The following is a 15536-nucleotide window of genomic DNA, read 5'->3' on the forward strand; positions in this document are numbered from 1 at the left end:
TAATTATAATTTAAATGCAATATTTAATATTTATAATATCATGTTTTATACTAATTTATATTAATTAATCATAAATATAGAGTTTAATTAGTAGAGGAGTGTATTTGACAATATATATAAGTTATAAAAATGGAATATTCTAGGAATATACTTTTTGGGATAAAAATTGGGTAGAAAATGGAATAGGATTGGAGATGAAACACTATTTACTCAATTTATGGGGGAAAAATGGAGATGGGTTGGAAATCATCTTAGAGTAAATTAAACGAATGGTCTCTATGGTTTGGGATAATTTGTGCTTTTGGTCCCTAATTTATTTTTTTAACTCGGAAGATCCCTACTATTTGTTTTTGTTACGCGCTTGGCCCCTACTGTTTATTTTTGTTACATGTTTGGTCCATGTCTTACCTAAAAAAACTATTATTTAAATAGAGAAAAATGATGGGATAGATAAGGTAAAATGAAAATATAAGGTTAGAGATGTGTTTATTTAAATAAATTAAAAAATCAAAAGCAAAATAGTCTTTTTAGATAAGACATGGACCAAATGCGTAACAGAAACAAACAATAAGAACCTTTCGAATTAAAAAAATAAGAGAAAAATTAATCTAAACCATAGGGACCATTATTGTAATTTACTCTATTTCTTATAAAGTGGTAAATCGATTTACACATATCTGTCTTTAAGTAATGCTTCACATGCAAATGTAATTAAAAATTATAAAATTTGAACCTTTTAGTACAAATTTCTTTATTACATTACACTTCTGCCTTTTTTTTTTGTCTAATTTGTCTTTATGTGGCAATTTCTTTTTTGATTCCTTATGCTTTTCCAAGTGCTCTGAACATGTCTTAAAAGAATCGGATCAACTAGGAATCAAAATATACTTTAGAAAATACATCTCCACATCGTCCATAGAACAAATGTTCAAGTTCTGATTAAAACTCAAACATATATATGACTTATCTTGTTACCTAAATTAAAAATTTAGAACACACATTCTCTAAAGCATTAGCCTCTTTACATTGTTCACCACCTCAGGACTATTTGCATGGTTATAAACCGACTCAAATGCATGTGTCCACACATTAGCAAAACCCGTAACAGCTTGAAAAACATGTGGTAATCCAATTTGCAAGTTACTCAAAGTCATCGCTCTTGTCACACCAATTAATTTCTCAAATTTGCCCCTCTCTTCTTCCGTTTTTGCCCTCAACATCTCCACTTTGGCCCGTTTATCCCCAACCGGGTCCTTCCCGTTAGAGGACCCAGAGAACGGGCCAAACTTCCGTTCAAGAGCCCGAAGCTCCCCCATTTTTTTCTCGAGCTCCTTAAATGACGATTCTGACCTTTTCTTTTGCTTCTGCTCTTCCGCCTGTTGAACTACTATGGCATGTATGGCAGTCAGCAATGCTTTGATGCCCTCAGAGGCGACTTTGTCAGGGGCATTATCGACCACGAGATGCCATTCTTCACAAAGGGTGTAGATAGCGGAATCTTGTTTGGTTTGGGTTAACGGGGTTTTGCCAAATTGAAAGAGGCTGAGTCTAAGCCAACCAGTCAAAGAATGGACGTAATCTCGTTGACTTTTTATGAGGTTGCAGAAGGATATGTGCCATTGTTGGACCTCGAGCTCCAGCTGGAGGACAGCCTGGCGGTGGATCTCGGAGGTGGGGTCCGTTGATGGGATGATGTGGAGGTACTTGAGTTGTTGGACTATGTGCATTTGGACTTGGTGGCTTTCGTATAAACTTCTCCACATGCCCATTAATCTGCATGAACATAAAATGTGTGGTTTCGGTTATTGGGGCGTTTTGGTCTTTTTGCACGCCTATAAAATGTGCTATCAAACATTCAAAAGATACTAACCCTTTAACAAGCTCAACAAGTTGTGGATAAAGCTCTTCTTCCCGGAGTTTGACTATTTCATCAGAGGTTGACTCAATCGATTGAGAAGAAACCATCATTCTTGACTCCAATTTCTCGACCTCTTTCTTGGCTTTTTCAGTCTTCATATAATCGGCTCTCTTAATCTCCATTTTTCTTAATTGTTCTGCCCTCTTTGAATGCTCCATCTTTAAACTTTCCACACTCTAATTATTACCACAAACAAAAATCACATAATTTAGTCTACCTTGTTCTCGTTGTAAGGGAGAAAATGGTAAATTCACACATTTACCTTAACTTCTTGGCATAGCTTCTTCTCCCATGCATATAGTCTCTCCACCGTAGAACAATGGCTTCCGGAAATAAGACCACCACCAATTGCACTAACTCCTGCCATGTCATCACAACCGAACTTTCCAAACATGTTTAACTTCTGGGATGAGCTCCATGAGCTGAATAATGGGCTCAAGTTCTTTCCATACCCATGGACTTTACCTATAAAAGAATAGAAACATGAGAAAAAAATGAAAAGAATCAAACACTTTAAGTGTATTTAATTGGTGAAGTTTTACACCAAAGTGTTAGGCTCCTTTTATAGGTGTCTTGGACTTCTTTTATAGGCATTAAGACAACAATATTTCTATTATTTTAGCTAAACAATCTCAACAGATACATACATGGATTATTTGACCATTATTTGATTCGTTTGATTGTAAATTATTTGACTCGCTAAAAATAAAATATAACATAAATTGATATATTATCAAATAAAACATGAGTATGAGATTGATCTATCATCATTTACCTCAGTTTAATTTCATTAAATTTATTTGTAAAATAGTTGCAAGTATCACAAAATAAGTACAATTTACACCTTCCAATCCATGTGAACTTTAATAATAGTGTTAAACATGTTACAGTTTCAAGCAGACAAAAGAACACACGTGTGCACATGTTGAATACTCATCACATCAGTATCTTGGACACATGCTTCGAGATTTGTTAAATTAAATCTAGAATTAATTATTTTAATTCAAATTACCTGATGATCCTTGGCCGGGAAAGGTACATGCCGGAACTTCTAACAATGCCGACAGTTTTCCGCCGGAATCTGCAGCCTGGAGGAAGTATTCATCAAGTTCTTTGATAATCCCCATCAGGTCTTTGATTTTCGTGGACACTACTACTGCCATCTCGCTTGTGGTGGCAGTGGAAGCAGAGATCTTGGAGAACCCGCTGACGGCGGAAGGCGGCGCGGCTATGCTCGCTGCGCCAATGGTGGTGGTCACCGCTGTTTCCGAGGCAATGGTTGTGGATGTTTCTTCCCATTCTTCGTCGTCTACAGTTCCTGACCTGGTGGACGACGGCATGAACGGGTCCCAGAAATCCCATGTGGAGGAAGGCGGTGGTGGCGGGGGAGGAAGTGGAGTGGAAGCGGTGTTGGTGGTAGATGTTGTCCATGTTTCGGAGGTTGGACTCATGGGAGGAGGAGGAGGAGGCGGCTGTGGTGTAGGTGTTTGTGGAGGAGGAGGTGAAGGTAGGGTAGGTGGCAAATGGTGGTCTTGAGGGTGGTGGAGGGCAGTTTCGGCGGTGGCGAACTGTAGGAGGGCGGAGCCGGTGCTTCTTAAAGACCTTAAATACATGCTATGTGAAGCAGAAAAAGCATGTCTTGCTTTTACAAACTGTTTCATATATCTTTTTCTTGCTTTGCACCTTGAAACCATTTCCTCTTTCTCTAATCTTGAATAGCAACACCCCATTTCAACTCTCTCTCTACTTTCTCTCGTTAAAATTCTTCGAGATTTCAATTAAATCCCATCTGGGTTTTTCTTGATTCTTCAAGAACATAAAAATAACCCAAAATCTTGATCATTTTTCCATGAAATCGCATCTGGGTGCAGACTTTCTCTCTCTAGATATTGAGGTGGCAAAAAGACAAGTTTTTCAAAAGTACACACTCTTCTTGTATATATCCACCACTTTCTCTCTCAAGATGTTTGACTGTGAAGAGTAGTGTAGTGGGGGAGAAGAGGTGGAAGAAGACAAGTCTTGAGAAGTACAGCAGAGAGGGCACAAAGAGAGTTGGGCAGAGTGCAAAGGAGAAGTGTAATATTTTTGTAAACAAATTTTAGTGACCATAATGCCCCTAGAAGAGGTGAAATATTACTATATACCCTTGGGTAATTGCACATAACGTTTGATCTTCCTAATTTACTGTTTCACATTTTATTTTGAGCAAGTTACATTTTGGTCCCTTTGGTTTGTTGTAATTTACATTTTTAGTCTAACTTTTGAATTTAGATATGGTTGGTCCTTGTGGTTTTCAAATCTTGCAACAAAGGTCCCTCGGGCAATTACCATCTATAATGCTAAGTTAAGTGTGAGTAAAAGACTTTTTGAGTAAAACAAATAAAAGTTATATACTTTATGGACTAATTTCTGAAATTTGTTTGGAAAACTGAAAACTAATACTATAACTCTATGATAGCACCCTTCAATGACTTCTATGTTCTCCCTCTTCATCTCCATCCCATAATCATCTCCTACATTTTAAGGGCAACTCCCTCCTCAACCTCCTTACTCCATGTGCGAAAACAAAATCAAAACATTTCGTTTGTAAGTGGCGATAAGTTGAAGTATCCAACACTGAAATAAGGTCTGAAAAGAATCTTACTACCCAGTCAATATCATCTCTGATATATGTGATGAAAAGTTTATCATTAAGTATCAGACCATTCTCATTGATAATGGTTTAGAGCCCTCTGAAAGGCTGTCTTAATGGAAAAAAAATTAGGTCGTCTCTTTCTGAAATTCTGATGAGTAAGTTTTGTGTGGGAGATATCATAGACACAAACTATATGAATGGGTGGTGGGTGGGGAAGATTATGCAGAAAGTAGGGCCAAAATACTTAATTTATTTTCAGTATCTAATGGAAGAAATTTTGTTTCCATTATATATGTTAATGATCCCAAGAATGAGAAATGACGTATGAGTTTATTCAAAGAACCAATACGCTTTCTTGTTGTTATCATTAGGATTTTGTTGGCATTTGTTAGTAATGTTTGTGTCGAAAAAATTTGTTTGAATTTGCTTTGTAATGCATATGTTCTTAATAGGTTATGATTTTGTGCTTAAAAATAAACCAAAACCATTTTGGTTTACATCCTGGTTGTCAAAAACGATCTGTATTGTAAGCGGATCGTATTTGGGGTAGGATCGATCCGATCCGATCCTACCTTCCATTGATTTTTTTTTGAAAATGAATTTTTTTTACCACTTTATGTTTTTTTACCATTACCAATTTACCGTTTATTATTTTGTGTTGTGATTTATGACTAATATTTTGAAGTTTTTATAACTTTTGAACGAAAAATTGAATGTTTTAAATATTTTTCATTATTAAAAATTATAAATTAAAATTATATTTTATTTTGTAGGATCTTAGGATTCCGATCCTGATCTTACGATCTCGATCTTGCAAACCCAAAAACGATCTTACGTAGGATCTCGATCTTGACAATCTTTGTTTACATTTGCATACTCAGATTAATAAAAGGGAACAAAACTCTAAAAACCTTTTATCCATCTTAATAATATACCGGGTTATGATTTTGAGTTTAAAGAAAATGAAACATTTTTTAATGGGTAAATCCATTTTTATCAACACCTAGGGTGTGTTTGGGTAAATCCATTTTTTGAAAAAGAAAAAGTTTACAATATATATATATATATATATATATATATATATATATATATATATATATATATATATATATATATATATATATATATATATATATATATATATATATATATATATATATATATATATATATATATATATAAAGATTTATAACTATGAACGATTTTTTCTGAAAACTATGATCGGTTTTTATAGAACTTTTTTTTAGTTTACAAACATATGAATTTTTTTTAGCAATATTTCATTTTACCGTCGCAATGAATTATTTTTTGGGTCAATAATACAAAATAGTTAGATTCTATAATTTTTTTGGACTTTTATGTTTGCTACAATTAACCCTATGTATTTAGCAACATTTCTATTTACTTATTTATAGTATTTAACCTTTAAAGTTTAATTAGTTTTAACTACTTATTTTCTTTCATTTTAATCCCCAATATTAAATGTTAAATTTAGAATAATCATGTGATACTTTTACTGTTTATAATTTTTATACTATAGACATAATAACTTGTAATATGTTTTTTTTTTATTTTTTTTTAATTTTATATAAATAATACATGTGTTTAAATCAACAAGTTATATAGATGAGCTTTAAAATTAGTTAATTTCATAATTTTTTTTAAAAGTAGCCAATGATTTAGAGATGATTTAAGTTTCCAACATATTATTTAGGACTTGTTTTAGATTTGCTTCTCAAAAGTGCTTACTGGTTTTTGGAAAATACAAGCTTTTTGGAAATACCATTTTTTCCTCTAAAATTAATGTTTGTCAAACACCTTATTCATTTATTGACTTTTTAAAAAACCAATAAACCATTTAAAAAAACACTCCCAAATACCCACTTAATAAAGTTAGAGAAACACCCAATTAATATAGTTAGAAAAATCATGACTAGGTTTATGAATGAAGATGATCTTAGAACAATTAGGACCAACAAAATACATCATTCTAAAACAAGTTATTTATGATATTACATTGCCACTTTTGATCATTTCATGATTAGCCTTTATAATACTAATATTAAAATATTTGGTTTATTTAAATGTAAAATAATATTTGTATGGAGTATTAAAAGTCTTTAGTATCATATTGAATTAATATGTGGAATTCACAAAATTAGAACTCCCAAAAACGAAATTGAATAAAAAAAACTTATTAAATCCGATCCCATGGAAGAAGATCATCTATTTAATCCACTCACAACAAATTTGAATTAATAATTAATAAATACTGAAAGGAAAAGGATTGATAAACCTTGTTGGCAATAGCAAACAAAAGGCCTATTAGCTCAGCTGGTTAGAGCGTCGTGCTAATAACGCGAAGGTCGCAGGTTCGAGACCTGCATGGGCCACTGTTTTCGTTTTTCACCTCGTTCAGTAAAATTCACAAATTTAACCCTTACCCTTGCAATGGTATATACTTGTAGATTCCTTGCAAACTAATTCAACAAGACCAAACGATTGTTTTTTTGTATAGCGTTTCAAGAAAATGCAAACATATTTTTGATAAACCTTAATCAAGATTTATCTTTTTCATCCACTTATCATCATTTTTATTAAAGTACATTGTTAAAAAACTCTGCATTTTTTGTATTTTTATCTCAAAGTATGATGCTACCTATACAACTGTTATTTCTCTTGTAAGTCGTCAAACAACATATCATTTTCTACCGCTTATTATAGGAGAATTAGTTAATGACAAAATAGTCGAAACCATAAGCTTGCAATCTATCGGTTTCGTTAGATACGCATCCATTCCAACCTCTAAACATTTTGCTTCATCTGATGACATCGCATGAGCTGTCAACGCCACAATCGGAATATGCAATTCCGTTCCCATTTCCGCTCTTCTAATCGCCTTAGTCGCCTCATAACCATCCATCTTCGGCATCTACCATCCCAAATACACACACAAAAAAATAATAATAAGAAAACTAAAATTTAAAATATAATTTCTAATTTACTTTTTTTTTTTTTAAAAATATTATTATTACCTGACAGTCCATGAGTATCAAATCATATGGCGGAGGGTTATGATCCTGTAGAGCTTCAACCGCCTGTACCCCATCTCCCACAACAACCACCGTGGCCCCCATTTTTTCAAGCATTATAGTCGCCACTCTTTGAAGTATCGGTGTATCTTCTGCTAACAGAATCCGTACACCTTCTAGAGACTTCTGTCCATTCGTTCCATTTGTGACCAATTTGCCCCTCTCTGATCCGACTTCACTTAGTTCAAGAAAACAGTTGTTTATAGTTGTTCCATATCGTGAAGAAGAAGAAGAAACTATAAATTCCGACTTTTCAGACTCGTTTGAACTCTCTGGATCCGAATGCACATCAATTTCAAGACATTCATGCGTATTATTATTATTATTATTATTATTATTATTATTATTATTATGGTTATGGTTATGATTATGAGAGCTTTCTTTAATGGCAGCTTCCATTATTTGAATCATTTTGGCTTTGTATAATGGTTCATTTACCATTAACAGATGCCCTCGGTTATGAAGCTCCATTTTGATGGTGTTAGAGGTGTCATGGTTTAAAACCCATGCAAACTTTGCTCTTCTGTTAAATGTGTCCAAAAAATTTAACTGTTCTTTCCATATGTCTGTGCTTAAATTGAGTAGTCCAATATCAATGACTATAATAAAAACAGAGGCGTCCATTTCTTGCTTGCTTAATGATTCAACTTTTGAAGTTTCGTATGTTAAATTTTGTGTATAGCGTGTGGGTATAAAGAGGTCTTGTAGTATCTGCGTCAGTTCGTTCCACTCACATGCATCCCACGTGGGGACACCAATTTTAGTTAACCACCCGAACAAAATCGTTCTGCCCATGCTTCCATTTAGCGCAAGCACTACCTGCAATTTGTTCATAAGTTACATTCTTTCATTTATGAAACTGTTGGGGATCTTTGAGGCCATTTTTCCCATGCTTATAAAAGAAGACCAAGGCTTTGGTTTCAAAGTTCACTAATCAAATATTGACAATTACAAGAAGAAAAACTTTGCTAACCTTCAAGTTATGATCAGCGTACTTTAATCTGTAGTTGTCTTGTGGTATATCTACAGATGTATTGAGTAACAGATAAAGTCGCATTAGAGTCCCGGGTCCATTTTTCTTGACAACTCTTATTTCTCCACCCATTTTGTGAACCTGTTGATAAATTTCTTGTCATAAGTCGACATTTTTCAGAAAGTCGCTTTCTGTAAATTTAAGTATCACATTGATTTAACTCACTAGAGTTCTAACAATGCATAGTCCAAGCCCAGTTCCACCGTGCCTGAAAAAAATAAGAATAAAAATCAGAAAAATATTTAGAAAACTGCTTGATTGGAAAATCTGGTGAGTTTTTTTGCTTACAATCTAGTAGTTGAAGGGTCAGCTTGTTCAAAGCTTTCAAATACTGATTCCCATTTGCTTGGATCAATGCCTATACATAGAAAAAGATTAAAAAAAAAAGAGGATATCATTTAATCACTGTCATTTTGCTGATAAGAAGAAATGAAAAAAAAATGTATAATGAGATGAAGGTTTATACCACAGCCTGTATCATCAACTTCAAACCAAAGAATTACTTTGTTGTCCTTGCATGATCTTTTCCCGTTTTCAATTAATGAATGTGGATCTTCACACCATCCTCGCAGAATAATGTATCCTGCTGTAAGTCAATTGCTAATATTACACTCTGCAACCTAACTTTGAGGTTTTAAGTTTCAAGCACTAACTATTGTAAATCACACTTACATGTTGTAAATTTGATTGAGTTGCTGATTAGATTAGCAAAAATTTGAACAACTCTAGCAGAGTCCCCTTGAACTACCTTTGGCATATCATCTGATCACAAACAGATCATAAACCATTAAGTTGACCTAACATAAATTTAGATGTAATTATAGTCGTGATTTTATGTTTACCAGAGAGATCTATCACAGTTTCCACATTATGGTTTTTGCACTGTACAGAGAACATATCGACTAGTCCTTCAAGTTCTCTCCCCATGTTAAATTCGGCTTCTTCCAGTACCAATTTTCCTGATTCAACCTGCAAGTCATATATATATATATTCATGTTAACGTGGATCATATAATGCGAGTTGGATGAAAAATCAGAAGAAATTATAAACTGTTTAACGAATCTCACCTTGCTAATGTCCAAAATGTTGTTGAGGAGACGAAGAAGAGCTGTTGAGCATCTACGAATTTGGCTAATTGTTGCGTATTGTTCGTTTGTTAGACATTCATCAGATATAAGAATGTCCAGCAATCCAATGACTGCAGCCATTGGTGTTCTCAGTTCATGACTGTTAAATGAAAATGTCAAAACCTTAATTGCTAAAAGAAGTAAAAAAAATAGGAAAGAGATGAATCGATCATATGATTATTCACCTCATATTTGCTAGAAATTGGCTCTTGTAGTTGCTAGATGCCTCTGCTTTCCTTCGTGCATCCAAATGACTAATCAATTCTGCACGTAGCTTCATTTCCTTTGAAACTCCATTTGTTAACACGAAAATACACACACAACCGATAACGAGTATACATACAGATGCAGATATCAGTATCATTAACGTCTTGAAAGCTCTCTCGTCTACCTTCCCCATTATGTATTTCCTTGGAATGATAAGGACTCCCACCTGTTAATTTACAATTTTACCCTTTATAACTATATTTTTTTTTATATTTATCATTAAATATTTTTTATTTAAAATAATATCATGAGATTTGTGAAATTGATTTTAATACATTTTCAGTATTTTTTATGCGAAAATGATATCTTTGAGAATTTTTAAGAAAATTATTCCTTTCAAATATAAATAAAGTTAGATTCAACAAATTGCTTAAAGTGTTTGACTTTAAAGATAGGTTCTATGTCCTATTTTTCATAAAACACTATGCTTTTCCATTATTAATTGTTTATTGTTAAAAAAAAATGGTATTTAAGGCGATCCACTCGTTTACTTAAGAAACATATACGTCAACCAATTTTTGTTGTATCTAATTTTGTTTTCATTAAAAAAATACTTATTTTACTCAATTTCACAAACTTTTAATAATTAAGAAGTTATATTATAATGATATCATTTCACAAGAAAAATTATGTCTTTTTTATAAAAATAATAAAGTTTAGAAAATATAATATCAGAAAAAGTAATTTCTCAAATTTACCCTTTTTGGCATTTTTTTTGACCAACATTAAAATAAACATTAATAGTGAAACATACATACCATAGGAAGTCGCTTTAAGTTCAAGTAAAACGAATCGATGTAATAAAGTTCATTGCCTAATTTGGCATTCTCTATGTGAACCTCATGATTTGGGGGCTCTTTGTTCCCATAAGCTTTGAGTAACCATTTAGCTCCCGTTTGTATGACTTTATCTTGAGAATCAACCGCCATCATCAGCTTTGGACCTGTAGATGAGTTCCTCAACAATGGCGTAGTAGAAGAAGTAGCCAACAACCAACCCTCTTGTGACGTCAAATAAATATGTCCACTATGAAACCCAACAAGCTCTTTCATAAGCTGTCCCACACTATAAAGCGACGTCGTAACACCAACCACCGCCACTATACTTCCTTCCGACGCATCCCTCACCGGCATCGCCGCTGAAAGTAACGGCGAGTTTGTGAATTTGCTCACAGCGACATGCCACGAAGCTGCACCATATGGAACCTGAGAAATTCCGGCGATGTTTATTAACTCATCCGGAGGTATCGCCTTTTGTTTTCCGATTTTCTCACCGGTGGCGGGATCCAATGGCTCTCGGTACCAAATCGCCGATATGTTACTTTGTATCGTCTGATCGTTCCAGCCTTGATGCGATGAAGATGTGTTGACGTCGTAAGGTCCAGCCATTGTGTAATTTGTGAGATCGGAGTATATGTAATATGTGCTGTTATCTCTTGGATCTCTATGAAACGCCTGAACAAACCCGTTTTTGTACTTTATTGATATCGAATTGAGAGCTTTGTGACTTGTGAATAGCGCCCATGTGACATCCCTCATTACTTCATAGAGCTGATAAATTAGGGCATGATTTATGATTCTACGTTAGATTTCTGTATAACAGAAAGAAAATTAGAAACAGGATTGACATAAACCTCAACTTGCTGTGCTTGATTTTCAGGTTTGCTGTATTTTTTGATCACGTATTCCGAGATTTTAACTTGAGCTGTTGTTATTTCAACAGTTGAATTCAAGATGCTCCACATACGCAACACCGGACGCTGTAAAAGTTCATATCGGAGACCATATGCCAATGCATTCAACGATGTTCTTGTGTACACTTTAGTGAAATGCCAGGTGAGAAGCGTTAGCAGACCTATTAGAATCGCCAACATTACCTGCAAAAACCTTTCGATTCACATCTTACAAAGAAAAATTCATGATTTCGTTTAATATATAGTTATACCATGATTGCAAGTCGAGCTACAAAGACGCTGTAGTATGATGAGAGACAATTGGTGTTTGTGCACTGGAGCTCTTCCTGTTCGACATCCCTGTGTAGGCTTCTTCTTCTTCTCTTGCAAGGTGAGTGGTTTGAATTTACAGCATCATGAATTTTAATGAAAAATCTTCTTAGAAAAGATGGCATTTGTGTGTCTGCAACTCTTGATGATCGTTTCTTCTCGTTATGTGCCATTTTATTCCCCTGAAACTATAAACAAAGAAAGAACGCACCATGAAACTTTAGGAATAAGTTGAAGAGAGGTCAGAGGAGAGAGGCTTGTTTCTGAAGTGGGTGTTGTCTACTACATATGGTGCGATTTCCACTATTTGGAAGGCTACAATTTTTGATTTTTTTTAATTCAAGAGTGGGGTCATGTGTTTTTTCAATCACTTATTCCTCATCTACAATCAGTTTTTCTTATAAAATTGTTACACATGGATTGTTAAGAGATGATTTGGCAAATAATTTACATATGATAGTGGGGTCATTCTCCTTTACTACAGGACTCTCAAATTACCAGTTTTGTATTTCATCTTTTAATGAAAATTTGAATAAGTAATCCAATAAAACCTACAATTGAGGGGTATTGTAGTCCTTGATACTATAATTAAGACTTGAAAAAAAAATCACATACCCATTGATTTTAAATTTGACATTCTCTTAGTGAATAATCTGCATTTACCACTGACCATATGCACAATTGCACAAAGCAAGCACCTGATGACGTGTCCTGTTAATGGGGGTGCCATTGACAAGTCAAAGGGTCATTTTGGAATTTTCCTTTATGCTGACAAAGAATCAAATAATTGGTCTAAGATACAGGTATCAGGAACCCATGCAAAGCTGTCTATGAAATCAAACTTTCCATAGATGGGACACCTTCCTAATTTAACCATTCTATCAACTTGACAGATAAGGGCACATTTGTCATTTTAAGAATTTGCATATTGGTAGCTTTGATGGTGAAACTAATGAAAGCGTGATGGAGATGATATTGTGAATTTGTGATAAAGCAAGAATAGTTATTAGATTGGTACTAGAAGTAGACAAAGCATGGGGGGTATAAGATTGTGATTCCCAATTTGATGTAAAGATCCACTTTTTAAGCAGATTTGTGGTAGCCAAGAAAGATTGGGAGGGATGAGTTGTTTTCTTGATGCTCTAAAAGTAAACATTCCTCCAATCCTTTATTTTCTTTCACATATTGGAATTATTTCAATTTCTATTTGGATATTTCTCATACTTTATGGTTTTGATTTGTGTAGTATCCATCATAACTTGATTATTATTAAGACATCAATGATGGAATTAATTTTAACTACTAAAATAGTAATCATAATTATTGTAGATTTAAATCAAAATAGTTAGGAAGAAAACACCTTAGATTGGAAAAAAAGAAACAAGATCATCGTCATAATGAACAACTAAAGGTATAAGATCTCTTAAAAAAAATAACATGCGTGTCGAGATGCTAACTCTAATTCATCTTCAAAATGAATGACCGGAGTTGGGATGCTCTACGAGGCTTCCTGCGATATGCACGACTTGATTTTGAATTGAATAAATGATTTTTTTAGGCTTGATTTCGAAGTGAATGGACAATTTTTTACGAGGCATGAATTTTTCCCGCATAACTGAAGATTTTCTTATGATTTAGAAAGCTAAATACCTGACTATAGAATAAAGACTAGAGATGTGGTATCATATCGGGATAAGTTTTTCCGATCGTTGTTGGCATCTAGTTCTCAATACATATATTGTAAAATCATAAAGTTCAAACATAAGTTATGGTTATCATTTAACCTACCTAATCCTTCAATGTGAACTTACAATTTGGTGAAGGGTTCATATTTTGCAAATAACTAAAAGGTATTTAAGACATTTTTTAATTATATTAAATAACTTACTACTTGTTGGTTGTAGTTATATTTTACCCTCCTAGTGGGCAAAAAGGTTACCAAAGGGCTTCTAGCCTAACGATATCCGGTGTTGCCCTCCTTCTTTGAGGTCGATGGTTTAAATCCCATTATGAGATATAAGTGGAGATTTAGGAATATAATAGATTTGTCGTTCAAAAAAAAAAGGTGGAAAAAGGGTTGATCATGTTTTGCAAACAACTAGAAGCTAGTTTAGACATTTTCCATTTTGTTGTATCATATATATATATATATATATATATATATATATATATATATATATATATATATATATATATATATATATATATATATATATATATATCCCTATACTAATAAAATAGTAGTTTTTTTGACATGTGTCACCATATTAGACATTTTAATTAATGTGTTGCCACTTGTCAATCTATTAGTTCTCCATTTTAAATTTATTAGATTTTCTCATTAATGTGATGCTATTTGTTAATATATGTATTTTAAATTTTAAATTTTAAATTTTAAATTTTATATTATTGTTTTCATTAATTTACAAATAAAAAATGTCTAATATATATATATATATATATATATATATATATATATATATATATATATATATATATATATATATATATAATTAATTTTACATATTTATTTGAATCAATGATTATAATTTCACATAACTAATAAAAATATCAATTAATTAATAATTTATTTAAAATAATTGTTTAATAATTTATAGGTTTTACTATAAAATTTTAATTAATTTTATAACCCTGGTTTCTACGGGTTATAAACTAGTATATATATATATACCTTAATAAGCATTTACAAGATTTTGCTGAATTTTAAGAGGTACAAGTTTTTAAGCATCATATACAATAATTTTATGCATCGAAGAATAATAAATATTATCCGGTCAAAGACATATTTTGAATAGGTCTTCTAAGCTTATCTTCAAATTGAATGGGTTAAATATGAAAAAGTCAAATAAGATGATGATGATAAGATTTTGAATGGGTCAAAGTTTGACCAAGTGTTCCTCATATCCAATTGAATCGGTAAATACTAAATCTTATCCAGTCAACATTTATGAAAAAGTCAAATAAGATGATGATGATAAGATTTTGAATGGGTCAAAGTTTGACCAAGTGTTCCTCATATCCAATTGAATCGGTAAATACTAAATCTTATCTGGTCAACATTTATGAAAAAGTCAAATATGATGATGCTGATAAGATTTTGAATGGGTCAAACTTTGACCAAGTGTTCCTTATATCCAATTGAATCGCTAAATACCGAATCTATCAATAATAATGAAAAAGTCAAATAAGATGACCATAAGATTTTGAATGGGTCAAAGTTTGACCAAGTGTTCTTCATATCCATTTAAATCGGTCTAATATGATGTACACATTATAAAACATTTCATATAAACTAGAAGATGCGCATTGATCTAGCATTCGTCTATCATGAATGCCTTGCCATTGACCGCAAAACCTTGGTTCTCTCTCATGCTCGCTACATCCTCCTTTGTTTTTCTTTCTATTAAAATTGAATAAGCCCAAAAATGTCTTACGTTTAA

At 32.8% G+C, this 15536-nt stretch overlaps 2 protein-coding genes and 1 non-coding gene across 4 annotated transcripts; 1 reads left to right on the forward strand and 2 right to left on the reverse strand.

Moving 5' to 3' along the window:
• Positions 1-852: 852 nt before the first annotated feature.
• LOC111902580 (protein ALTERED PHOSPHATE STARVATION RESPONSE 1) lies at positions 853-3967 on the reverse strand. The gene is made up of 4 exons (XM_023898408.2): positions 2931-3967; positions 2181-2383; positions 1871-2094; positions 853-1773 (listed from the first exon to the last, which is right to left on the reverse strand). The coding sequence occupies exons 1-4, from the start codon at positions 3646-3648 to the stop codon at positions 1005-1007; spliced, it is 1914 nt and encodes a 637-aa protein (XP_023754176.1). The 5' UTR covers positions 3649-3967; the 3' UTR covers positions 853-1004.
• Positions 3968-6872: 2905 nt separating this feature from the next.
• TRNAI-AAU (transfer RNA isoleucine (anticodon AAU)) lies at positions 6873-6946 on the forward strand. The gene has a single exon. It is a non-coding gene; the product is annotated as a tRNA-Ile (tRNA).
• A 91-nt stretch (positions 6947-7037) lies between these two features.
• Positions 7038-12359, reverse strand: LOC111902584 (histidine kinase 1). 2 transcript variants are annotated; one of them, XM_023898412.3, is made up of 13 exons: positions 12018-12359; positions 11713-11949; positions 10832-11623; positions 9992-10239; positions 9747-9906; positions 9521-9647; positions 9351-9440; positions 9145-9264; positions 8967-9036; positions 8844-8886; positions 8619-8759; positions 7589-8464; positions 7038-7485 (listed from the first exon to the last, which is right to left on the reverse strand). In XM_023898412.3, the coding sequence occupies exons 1-13, from the start codon at positions 12246-12248 to the stop codon at positions 7255-7257; spliced, it is 3366 nt and encodes a 1121-aa protein (XP_023754180.1). In that variant the 5' UTR covers positions 12249-12359; the 3' UTR covers positions 7038-7254. The 2 variants fall into 2 exon arrangements, with proteins under 2 accessions (XP_023754180.1, XP_023754179.1); XM_023898411.3 differs by having other exon boundaries at positions 11707-11949; positions 12018-12358.
• Positions 12360-15536: the final 3177 nt, after the last annotated feature.

This window comes from Lactuca sativa, chromosome 2 (assembly GCF_002870075.4).
Source record: "Lactuca sativa cultivar Salinas chromosome 2, Lsat_Salinas_v11, whole genome shotgun sequence".
In the NCBI taxonomy this organism is placed as follows: Eukaryota; Viridiplantae; Streptophyta; class Magnoliopsida; order Asterales; family Asteraceae; genus Lactuca; species Lactuca sativa.

Bases quoted from the DNA above. Each gene is read 5' to 3' on its own strand.
- LOC111902580 (XM_023898408.2), bottom strand. From the start codon at position 3,648: ATGGGGTGTTGCTATTCAAGATTAGAGAAAGAGGAAATGGTTTCAAGG. The intron at 2,384-2,930 runs GTAATTTGAATT...ATTCTTTTATAG, and splicing joins TCCCGGCCAAGGATCATCAG to GTAAAGTCCATGGGTATGGA. The intron at 1,774-1,870 runs GTTAGTATCTTT...ATGTTCATGCAG, and splicing joins CTTGTTGAGCTTGTTAAAGG to ATTAATGGGCATGTGGAGAA.
- LOC111902584 (XM_023898411.3), bottom strand. From the start codon at position 12,248: ATGGCACATAACGAGAAGAAACGATCATCAAGAGTTGCAGACACACAA. The intron at 11,624-11,706 runs GTTTATGTCAAT...CTAATTTATCAG, and splicing joins ATCAAGCACAGCAAGTTGAG to CTCTATGAAGTAATGAGGGA. The intron at 8,760-8,843 runs GTGAGTTAAATC...ATTTATCAACAG, and splicing joins TATGCATTGTTAGAACTCTA to GTTCACAAAATGGGTGGAGA.